Source organism: Girardinichthys multiradiatus, chromosome 3 (assembly GCF_021462225.1).
Source record: "Girardinichthys multiradiatus isolate DD_20200921_A chromosome 3, DD_fGirMul_XY1, whole genome shotgun sequence".
NCBI classification, from domain to species: Eukaryota; Metazoa; Chordata; class Actinopteri; order Cyprinodontiformes; family Goodeidae; genus Girardinichthys; species Girardinichthys multiradiatus.
This window is the reverse complement of record NC_061796.1, coordinates 32,052,374-32,064,523: the sequence shown is the minus strand read 5'-3', so window position 1 is coordinate 32,064,523 and position 12,150 is coordinate 32,052,374. Positions and strand designations below refer to the sequence as shown.

General features: G+C 39.8%; 1 protein-coding gene across 3 annotated transcripts in view; it reads right to left on the bottom strand.

Moving 5' to 3' along the window:
• Positions 1-12,150, bottom strand: part of LOC124865500 (nectin-2-like) — a 121,226-nt gene that overhangs the window by 76,853 nt on the left and 32,223 nt on the right. For all 3 annotated transcript variants that reach the window (XM_047360625.1, XM_047360624.1, XM_047360626.1), the window contains one exon: positions 1,239-1,348. In XM_047360625.1, coding sequence (XP_047216581.1) covers positions 1,239-1,348 — 110 coding nt within the window. The remainder of the gene's footprint in view (positions 1-1,238; positions 1,349-12,150) is intronic.

Here is a 12,150-nt window from a genome sequence, read left to right as displayed (position 1 = left end):
AGCAGCTGAATGAGGAGCCTATGCCTGGAGAACCAGATTGGTATGTGATGTTGTTTGTTGTAATTCTAGTCGTTATGCAAGATGAAAGGAGCATTTTGCAGCTGTTTAAAAAATAAATACATTCTGTTTGATGTCTATGTTTAGAGACCTCATTTTTATTTTCATACATTTTGCCAACTCAAATGTTTTACTGCTTGCTCTTAAACAATGTCCTTTAAGACTACAAATCTAACAGTAATGGGATGAGAGTGATTATTGTCCTTTGTTTCTTATAAAATTGTAAAATAGGACTAAATAAGGCATTAATAAATAATAATTTTACAATAAATTCATTGTAAAACAACCACTAGCCTGCCAGTTTAGAGCACAGCACTGCATTTTTTTCTACTAATGCAGGGTGCTGGACTCAGGCTTAGAGATAGGGTGAGGAGTTCGGTCGTCCGAGGGGAGCTCAAAGTACAACTTCTGCTCTTCCGCACCGAAAGTAATCAGCTGGGGTGGTTCAGGCATCTGATTAGAACGCCGCCCTGGATGCCACGCACGTCCCACTGGGAGGAGACACCCGGAAAGACCCGGAACTTGCTGGAGGGACAATATATCCGGTCTGTCCTGGGAATGTCTTAGGATCCCCCAAAATGAGCTGAAGAATGTCGCTGGAGAGAGGGATGTCTCCGTTTCCATCAAGGACCTGTTGTACCAGCGACCCAATCTCAGAAGGACGGACTGACGGTTTTTGAAATATTTATATGTGAATATTTTACTGGCTCCTTTTGATTAAATATTTGTTTTATTTTATTTGACCTGTATCCCTAGATCACAGCATCAAAGGAAGACTCGCTCAGCATCGCAAGGTGCAATCTATGTGAACATATGTAATAAATGATTGCTGCTGGTGCCTTTCTAAAAAAAAATTTTTAAAGATGCACATACAAACATAAGATGTTATTTAATGAAATCCCAAACCTACACTTAAGATTTTTTTAAGGCCTAAAAGGAAAGTTAATAAATTGAAGGCTTATGAGATTTTTAGACCCTGCAGAATCCCTCTTCTATTTACAAGCAATTTCACCAAATTACTGAATCACAAGGCAGCAATATGAGCTGTAAAGTTTGGATGGAGAAAATGTCACAGAACAAACAGTGTAGAGCTGATACAAGCACTCCAAGGACTACAGATAATCAAATCCAGACAGAGAGAAAAAGGACAGATAATTTCATCTTGGAAATGTGAATCTGACCATTGTGAGCTGAATGCCCGTTGGGTCCGAGAAGGAGCAGCGCAGGTTGACAGTCTGGCCAGGATACGAGGGCAATTCTGCATCCACCTTCACCCGCTGACCTGATGTTCCTGCGTGAAACAAAGAGGGAGATAAACATTAACCACAGCCATTTCCTACACTGGGGAAGGAAACGGAGAACGGGAGCACAGGAATCATGTCGGTAATAAGTCTGATGATAAATGAGGACTGCGTGGATATGTCTGGTACAACAGAGGACAATATTAGTGAACCCAGGGAAGTAGGCCAAGAGCTGGTATGTCTACATGACTGCTTGTTTGGATGAAGAAGCTGGGAAAAAAAGAGGGGGGTGGCAAGTGTGCAGCAAGAAAAAAAAAGACTAAAACCAGTCTTCTTTTGAGCATAGGTCATAAATCATCAGGATGGGCTATGCCTCTCTATAGCCTGCCATTTGCTGTGCCAACACATTCCTGTGTAACAGCGGAGTCAAAATAAATATGCTTTTCTCAGTGTGAGAAATACAGAGCGAGAGAGTTTTAGGCTGACAGTCTGTTCCTCTTTCTGTGTGAGTGTGTGCTTGTTTGTGTGTGCAGGTCTCTGTGAAAATGTAATTACTTGTGTGAATAAGCCCACATTAGTTTATGTCAGCAAGATGGCACCAGTTTTAAGGAAGAATGGATTACCTGCAGTTACACAACTTCAAAATGTCTGCAGCCAGTGCTGTGGAGCGATTGTATGTCAGCTTGTGTGTTTGCGAACAAGCTACAGATATGCAACACTAAGAGAGAAACACAATTACCTGCAAGACCAGTCCCACCAGTTTTGGCTTTTGCACTGAACCTAATGTGAAACGAGCAGCTGAGGCAGAGCTGAGCACACAGGAAACCTACGATCTAGTAGATAAGGGGCTGAACACACCTTCCCATCTCAGGGGAGATATAAAATATCAATACAGAAGAGGAGATGAGGGCTGAAGGAATGAAAGATTGAGTGAAAAAGTGGAGGAAAACAAGACTTTACTAGAATAACAACAACTCTCACAGCGCCAGCCCAATTTGCAACCACAAAACAACTCCCTTGAAGCCGCAGAGAAACCTCTCGACTGCCACCAAGCCGTCCATGGGAGCAGCACTGATCCTTTTTGGGTTGAAAAACAATCCTTTTCCCCTTGTCTCTGGACACAAAAACTGTTCAAGCCCACATTACCCAGCATGTCTCAGAGGAACCCAAGAACATATAGATTTTTGAATGCAATCTTTCAAATTAATCTACCTGAAGTTGTCTGAAAATATTCAGATAAACTGGTATGATTAGGTGCTGTACCAACATAATGAAGCAGAAAATGAGAAAATTGGATTAAAATTAAACCTTTTATTACTCTGTGGTTTGGGTGTTTTGACAAAGTCTCCTAAATGAATCCAGAGTTGTTTTCTAGTTGTCCTTTTATTCACTGTACAGTTTACCATTTATTAACATGTTTCAGAGAGCAGTTTGAGTTTTCCAGACAATGAATCAGTATGCTAATGCTAGCATGCTAAAGCTAACACTAGCTTTTAAAAGCTAATATTAGTATGCTAAGTCTAATGGTATCTAAAGCCAACACTTGGTATGCTAACCTATGCTTTAGCATTTAAGCATTTAGGATTTACCACTACTTTGCAGCTAGTCAGCTTCGTTTTCAGTTAAAGTTCATAGGTCTATGTTTTTATGATTTTATTTCAATTTTGATTATTCATTTTAGCATGGCATCTATTCATTTTATCGTTGTTTAAGTTATTAAAATGTTTAGATATAGTACTTGATCCTTCTATGTTTACCATCTAGGACCACTTCAGGTTCTTAGAAACCACCATCTCTGAGGACCTGAGATGGTCTTCAGACAGACACTGTTCAAAAGAAGGCCCAGCAGAGACTGTTCTTCCTGAGGCAACTCAAGAAGTAAAACCTAACACAGGAGCTGTTGGTCATCTGCTACACTGCCATCATTCAGTCTCTCCTGTCTTCATCCATCTCAGTGTGGTTTAGATCATCCACAAAACAGGACAGGTTCAGACTGCAACAAATAATCAGGACTGCAGAGAGAATAATCAGGGCTGATCTTCCCTCCATCCAAGACTTATACAGGTCTAGGGTCAGAAAAAGAGTTGCAAAAATCTCTGCAGACCCCACACAGCCTGCACATAAACTGTTCAGAGCTTTACCCTCAGGCCGCCGCTACAGAGCACTGTTCACTAAAACCAGCCGCCACAGAGACAGTTTCTTCCTCCAGGCTGTTTCTCTGTTGAACATTTAGAAGAGTACAAAACAACAGCATACAGATGTTGCAAATGCACCTTTTTATTTTTATGTGTGTATATTTGTATATATGTATATTCTTTAATGCAAAAAAACAAAAACCAGAGAGCAAAGTGTACCGGAGTCAAATTCCTTGTTTGTATGTACGAACTTGGCAATAAAGCTGATTCTGATTCTGATTCTATGCATGTTTTTAGATTGTTTTAATTTTAGTGTTTCTATAAATTTATTCATAATTTTTTTAATATGCATGTATCCAAAGTTTTTCCTTTTTGATTTATGTTCTTCTTTCTTCATCTTAATTTAATTTCTAGTGTGCGCCTCTGATGGTTTTAGAGGTTTAATGTCACCCTTTTCAACTCTAGTAAATCAATTTGTGTGGCAGCTATATGAAAACGGCTCTACAAAAAAAGTTTAATTCGATTAAATCATAACTTTGCTGATTCATTTTAAACTTGTCGAAAGGAATTTTCCCCTGAAGAGACCTACACAAGGGTGAAATTGATGATGTTAAATGACCAAACCTGGTTTAAATCAGTCTCTGGGTTGGAGGTGGCTCTACAAGGGGCATCCGCAGTACGTGCTGTCAGATACGGCAATTAAAATGAAACTCCGTGAACCCAATAGCCTACAGCGAGGATTTAGATTTAAAATAATCTTTTATTTTAACCAACATGTTGTTTCTGACTCTAAATATTAACATTTCGGAGAGGCCCAGCTAGAGTCCAGACTTGAATCTTGAATTGAGAATCTTTGGAGAGAGCTAAAGATTAGGGTCATGGCAAGGAGGACTTTCAACTTCAAGTACTTGGAGTGCTGTTGCCAAAATTAAAAAATGCCAGTGGAAACAAGAAAATAGTTTGTCAGCAAATAAGATTTTTCCACTGATAATTAAGAGTAAAATATTTCATATGCCATATTCCTTGTATGTCCTGTTAAACATATGCATGTCATTTCCCATCAGAAACAAACTTTAATGGTTTAATGAAAATAACTTTAAATCTAAATCTGACAGTGGTTCATGAATAACTTTGGGCTTGGCTATACACTTAAGTTTGTGATACAGTCACAGCTTTAGTTCATGCATGTCTAAGAGGGGATGACACTACAATAAAATGTATTCTGGAGGGAATGTTCTGTTAACAGATTTCTACTCCCGATGTATTCCTACTTTATGTATCCAGTCAGTGATGTGATGGAGACTTGTAGAAGACACTAGGCTCGACTTAACAATGGTTTGGATACAACATGCACTGACCTACACTTGTTTTACACTAGGTTTTGTCTCTTTCAGTGGTCCACTTGTATAGTTTCATGTTCCTCTGACCTAATCTCTCCCCAACTGATAACTTTGATTTGGTCTAAATTGCATAGATGTTTGTTAATCAGAAGAGAGGTCCTGCATGTCATTTAAGTAGTGTTTAAAAGCCCAGCCTGTTACTACCCCTATCCACACTGATGCAAAACAAAGTTAAAAAGTATACATTTGGAACATTGCAACTGTAAAAATACTCCAAGTTTTGAAATGTTTTTCTTTTGTGCAAATACCAAGGTGCACAATAAAGAAGCACAAACCTTCACAAACAGAAAGCAATGTGTGGTCAAGACAAAGACAGGTTCTTGTCAGTCATTCAGATGCAATGAGAGGAGACAAAACCCAGATCAGCCCCCGTCAGAGTGGAGACAAGAGACAGGCTGGCCTTAGACTTCTACAGCCTCCGGAGAAATTAATATTATACAGCCTTAACCTTCACAACACCATCCCAAAAAAACAACAGTCCTGAAAACCTAATATATCCTTAAAGGAGCAGACACAAAGAAAGAAAAGTTCAGGCATGCATTAATATGAACACAAAACTATTTGGAAAATGTTGAGACAAGGCCATGTTTGAGAATAGTAATTGCGAGTATAAATATTTGGAAATAAGTGGACACATTAAACAGAAGGCAGGGGCTGGCAGAAACTACAGAAAATGGGGAATAAAAGACAATTCAAGGGTAAAAGAGATAAGAACAAGAAAAGGGAGAGCAAGAGGGAAAGACAAAAAGACTGGAAGGGGGGAGAATAAGACCAGAAGCAGTGTCATTGCTGCTCTACTTTACAAACGCTCTGCTGCCTGCAGGTAAAATAAACGCCATCATGTAAAAGCAAATGCATCCAAATCCAAAAACTGCACTCTTCAACCTCCTCAAGTAGTTGGATGTCAGCAACCTAAGTACTGTCACCTATCATTATGTATTTAATACCCACATGATGTGCATGCACACAGACTTTTTATGCTAATGGCGCTGTGACAGCCCTGCCATATTAACATAGTCCTCTCACTCTGATCTCCTGCCTGGTCACGCTGACATTTCCATATTTCCCACCGTTCGACTGTGAAGAGGAAAATGAATCTGAGAGGGGCGTGCGCTAGAAGGATGAACGGATAAAATGATGAGACGAAAGAGAGAGACCGCCTGGGAATGCACAAGCGACGGAGGAGGATTACAAGGAAAGTGAGGATGAGAGGGTGTGGACAGGACGTTGGTGCCAGGAATAGAGGATGTAAAGAGGGAGCAAAAAGAGAATGTGTTGAGGGAAGGAGGTGGTGGTGTGAGCGGTAAACAAGGTTAATATGAAACAGTTGAGGGACAAAGACGTCTGCCAGAGAGGAAAAAAAAGTAGTGAAAAGGCCGACTAAAAATGGAGAGGTGATGGTTGTTGAAGGTGTGAGAGAAACAGAGCACAGAAATTGATTGACGGAGGACTTCACAAGTTAACTTAGCCATATTTTCACTGCATGATCAAGATCGTTTTTCTCTCCCCCATCTTAATTTCCCGAAACCTTTTACCCAGGCCAATTCTTGCGTGCCTTTATACTATGAAGTACAAAACCAGAGTGTAAATGGAAACCGCTGATGCAGAGAGGGTCTCTCCTCCAGAGTGCGCTCTGTTTGCAATTACAACCTGGTGTTCTACAGTTATAAAGTGATTATTTCATAGCAGTTACAGATTTAAAGTCACTTCTATATCTGAAGATGTTTAAGGCGTTCAGAGTTTTATTAAAGCATGTACAACATGCCCCAAAGGAGCACTAACCATGCAAATGTATCCGAACATGTATCTTCACATCTTTCTAGCATGACAGGTTAAAATCCATATAAAATGCCTTTGACGGCATTTACTCTTTATGGATTCACAGGATTTTTTTTATTTCATTTATTTAATATTTTTACTGGAATACATCATAAGTGACTGGATTTAAAATGTGTTCACAAACAATGTCAGTTACTCATTTTGTATAGTTTACGGCTAACATAAAATGTGTACCATCTAGGACTTTAAACTTGGAAATGCTGAGAATATCCAACCAGTCAGACGTGTTTGGTAGATGCAAAGGTACGTCTTTCCTACCAGAGCAGTTTTCTGGGGTAGATTTCTACCCTGGTTCATCTGAAAAAACAAAATGTGTCCTGGTTCTTGTAGTGCAATAGATGGGGGTGAAACAATGACTCCATAAGACCACACTGGTTTCTAGAAAAGGTTCCTGCAGTGGAAATGCAGCGCTTAGGAGAAATCACAGGGTATATTAAAGAACAGAGTGAAAGTGTGCGAATAAGCTAATAAGAAAAAAAAAAAACTAATTTGTTTTGCAGCCTATTTGAGCAAGCCGTGGCTTATAAAACCAAACATGCGCTTATCAGTCTGTGTCCGCCTGCCTCGCTGCCCAACTCTGACGCCTAATGGTATTCACGTCCTCTGCTGATCCACGAAAAGCACCAACTTCAGGGGGGACAGGGAGTGCAGGCCATCAACTAAAATATCTAATGGCCTTCAGAGCTCAGTGACTCTGCCATTCCATCAAGCTACTGGCTATGCATTGTCAGGTGGGCTACAATGAAGCACCCCCCTGCTCTTCATGTTCCTGAAGATTGCTTCCCATCGGCCTATTGTGCAAGAGTGCAAGCGTGTCTAAGACGGAGCGCCGGAGAAAAAATGTGGGTGCGTTTTTCCTTTGGCCTCTCCGGCACACAGCTGTCTCAATAAGCATCCTGCACTTTTCATTATTCTCACAGGTCTGTGTGAATTTCTCCATTTCTATTATTTTCTTACTCCTCTTTTTGTAGCATTCACCCTCTGCACTCCAGCAGAATGTTTTGATACAGTCAGTATGGAGAGCAGCTTAAGCAGGATAATATATTCTCAAGGAAAAGTTACTGTATAATGACCTGTAGCCTCTTGCAAACTTGTAAAAAGTATGCCTATTACTTATTTACTGCATAGTTTAAGAGTAAGCAAACTGCGGGCTCAATGCATCCTTGAACGTCTACGAAAAATAACTTGAAGTGTTGAAGAGAAATGGCAAAGGGTGATTCACCAGATCACTTTGTTTGTTTATTGTTCAATAATCTGCGTTATATTCTAACAGCCTCTGCAGAGGCCTTGAATAGGAGTGGTTTCTGAACAGGAGCTTCGCCAGACAGATTTGAGAAGCTCCCAATGTGCAATTTTGTGCTTTTTGAGAAACTGGCATCAAGACTGTTTCAGATCCAAGATTATTAAAAAGCTGTAGTTTTGTACAGAACATCTTAAATTGTTTCGAGACAGTCTGAAATTAAATATGACTGCTTAAAGAGACATTAAATCTTATATTTGGGATCTTAATTAAATTAGGATGGGGAACATTTTAGATTCAGTCTTTGAAATCAACACAAATTACTTTTAACAGTTGAGACTTTTAACCAGGACAAATCTCATTTGTTGGAGAACTAACTAAAAAGGTTTATGCTTTTATCACATCACAGCCAGGTCAGTATAACCCTTTCTATAAAAGGTCTGAAGTGCTCACAGAACAAAACAGCTGCTCGCCCTCAAACAGGAACAAATTGGTCTTTGTACACTGCCTTCTTATTCAATCCAGGATTGATTTTAAGATTGTGTAACTTACTTTAAAAGTTTAAAAAAGGGTTTACATTGACTCCCTCATACTCCCCGAGGGCAATGTCCTGCTAAACCTGATGATTTCAGGTAATCTTTGGGATATTCGGAGCAAAAAATAAATTGAGATTTGCACATCTGGTCCTAGCTTTAACCTGCAAAGACTTGACCTTTTATCTTTTACCTCCATAGATTGGCTAAATCCTGTAGACATACCTTGTTTTAACACAACCAGGCCAACACAGACTTCTTATTGTTTCTCTTTATTCTCAATTTATTCAGCAAATTTCAGACATTTGTCAATTTAAAAGTTCATACTTTTCCAGACTTAAATCTTGAGAGATGTCACTCCTCTTCAGGTTAAAGTATAGAACCATGTTTATAGCCTGTATTTATAGCAGCTGTTTCTGTAATTGTTAGGCTTTAAATATGTAACCTGCAAAATTACAAACTGGCAGGCATAGGATTGACGTAGGTGGTCAGGAACATGGATGAGTAGATGATGGACATTCAGATGGACTGATGAAATGATGGATAGATGGACAATTGAATTGAGCATAATACTTGGCACCAAAACAAAGAAAACTTCCTTCGTTAATGATTTCCTTGTTGTAACGACGTTTCTTGGCAACATATCTTATTCGGTTGAAAAGCCTGTTTATTTCCCCTTAGATGGTGCCACATTTTTAAAGAACATGATTTTTTTGTTTGAGCAGCAGTTGAGCATGTGGGTTGTGCCCATGGAAAACTTGCCAAATCCTCTGTGCCAATGACAGAACAGCTCCTTTTGCTACAAACCTGTTATGTGTTTTTCATTGGATTAGATTACTTAAGTCTGGTTAAATTGCCAATGACTTTTCTTTTCAATTATCAGTTTAGAAAACCTAGATCTCAGTAGTGCATGGAAGAACTGTACACAACCAGAACACCCTGGCAACTCCTCAGGTTGGTCACCAGTATGGTCACACACTGCTGTGGGCTGTCATCCCTTTGCTTAACCAGCATCTGCCGCAGGTCAGCCAACATGGTTTTGGTCACTCCGGCGCTAACAGCTCACCCAAGTGTCAATGAAATTGAGGTCAGGACTGCAGGGAGCCCATTTAATAAGACTGGAGATAATGGATTGCTACTGGTTACTGATTTTCATCTTGATATTTCTCCGCATTAGGATTGAATCAAATTCTAAATGTAATCTTGTGAATGTTTTTAAAATGCATGATGGAAAACCCTCCTGCTAAAATTTACACCAAAACAATCATATAAGTCCTAAGTAAGTGGGGCTGATTTCTTTAATATATCACTGGAACTAGTTTCATCTTGATTAAAAACCATAACAATTCTGAGGCAAACTTATGGATTCAAATCTCCAATTTTTGCCAAGTTTCTGAACAGATTTAATACAGATACTGACATAAGGTTTGCATCCTGGAAAGGCCACAAGTACCCTTGTTCGAGTCCTACAGCCTGCCACACTGAGCAAGAGCCCTTGAATGCTGCCTGGGCACCACACAATGGCAGCCCACTGCACCCTAAGGGATGGGAATTGATCTCCATTGTGAGATCAATAAAGTCTAAATTATTATTATTAAAAGGTTTCATGCAAGCCCCTCATGCCAAGTGGCAGTTCTGGGTCCCCACATTTCTGCCCTTTATTCATTGCTTACCTCAATCACTGGCTGACTGATTTACAGTTAGTTTGTGTCCCTGTAGTTTAGGGAGATGACCATTGATCTAACTGAGTTTGAAGTTGAAACAGTCAAAAGTGCTCACCAGTAAAGTTGGTATAACTGTGCTTTTAGACACTTTAGTTAACAATGCCTCCCACCTAATACAGCCGCCCGCATGACAGACTTATGTGCGAAGTTTGCTTTGTTATTAACAAAAGCAGATACTGCAGCTGTTGTGTGTCATGTTAGAACTGCTGCTGGTCTGTTCTAAAATATATCAGCTAGTCTGCAAATGCATCAGCCTGAACCTACCCTTTCTGTCTGTCTGCCTGCCACTCCCATCAGACATCAACACTTCCTCTGACTTTCACACACAAAATCGACAATAAATTAATGAGCATACGCAGCCTGTGTGCACGTACACACACTTAGAGGTGGATAGTTTTGTATGCAGAGAGCAGATTCTGGATGTAGCTTAGATTTGACCGTGGGAGGAAGCTTGACAAGCCAAGAATAAAACCAGGAAATGAAGACTTGAGATGTGTCTCGTATTCTCATTGACCTTTCTACAGGGCCTTTTCTAATCAATAACACATGGGAACATGTAGCATTATAGACTTCTCCGATGACATCCCATAATAACGCATTCATGCCATATGCTTTTTTCTCTACAGAGCAGCAGAGTCAAAGCAGCAGATCCTCACTTCAAAGGCTTCATGGCTACCACAGGAGATGGACACTAAAAATACCACAGATGCCCCATCGATGAAGAAAAGCAGTAGAGAAAAAAGCATATAAATAAAAGGTTTAGGGCTACAGTGAGGTTGCACGCAGTAAACAGCAGGTATAAAATCTTAGTGATGCAACAGGAGCTGGGGAGAGAACAAATAACGTAAAACAAAAAAGAAAAAAGTACGACATTTGACTTTGTTCACAGTGATGAAATATCTGATAACAGACTGAGTGCAAGTGTGAAGAGAGAGAGTGGAGAGGGGAGGAATTTGGCAGAAATATGGAAAGGAAGCAGAAATGCATGAAATGTGACAGAAGGGGAGTGAAGGAGAAAGAGGGGATCAGGGGGAGGGACACTGGGAGACATGAACAGGCTTCAAAGTGCCAAGGAGAAACGAACAGCTGGAGGAGAGATCTGCACCAGGAGGTACGAGTGTGTGTTTAACGAGAGTGTGCGTGTCTGCACATATTCACATGCATCTGCACACACTGCCTGTTTATAACAAACATGCCCGAGGACTTGGACGAATATCATTTGCAAAAATAAAAATTTGCTCTTTCAATTAAGTGTATCAACGTCAGGAGAGAGACCCACTGGGGATATTTACGAAAATATGAACAAGGGTCTAATTTTTTCCTCTCTAAACTGCACAAAACTTCAAACAAAGAAAGATTTAAAAAACTCAAAACTCCCTGAATTCCAGGCTAGACCACAGCCCTGTTGCAATGTGTTGCAGCCCTGTGTTACATCTTGTAACACAGGGCTGCAACACATTCTCCATTCAATCCATCTTTGACACAATTTCAAAATGTATAAATACAAGTTTTCTCCTTGGAGGAGGGATTTCTGCAAAGTCAGGAAGTCAATGCACTTGTCTGGATTTACTAAGATAGACAACTATTTTCCAGTCGGCATAGTAAATGTAACTGCAGTGTTTCACAGCTAGGATCCGATTGGAATATATGTAACTTCGAAACTGGGGGATTGGATTGAACTGATTATATCTATATGTAAACTGGTTGATTTCCATATGTATCTATACTCATATCGCAAAGGACTGTTAGGAGTGCAATATTTGTTGGCAAGTGTTATGAAATTTCATTTTACACAATCATGTAATCGTCAACCAGCTGGATAGAATCTCATGGCAGCAGATTCTCACTCCGAGCACAAATGAGATTGCCCAAAATGCTAAAAGTGATAGTATTAGAAGCCCAGATGAGGAGAGGACGGAAGAAAATAGGAATATCACACCTGATTTCATCATAGCAATATATATATCTGTATTATTGCAAT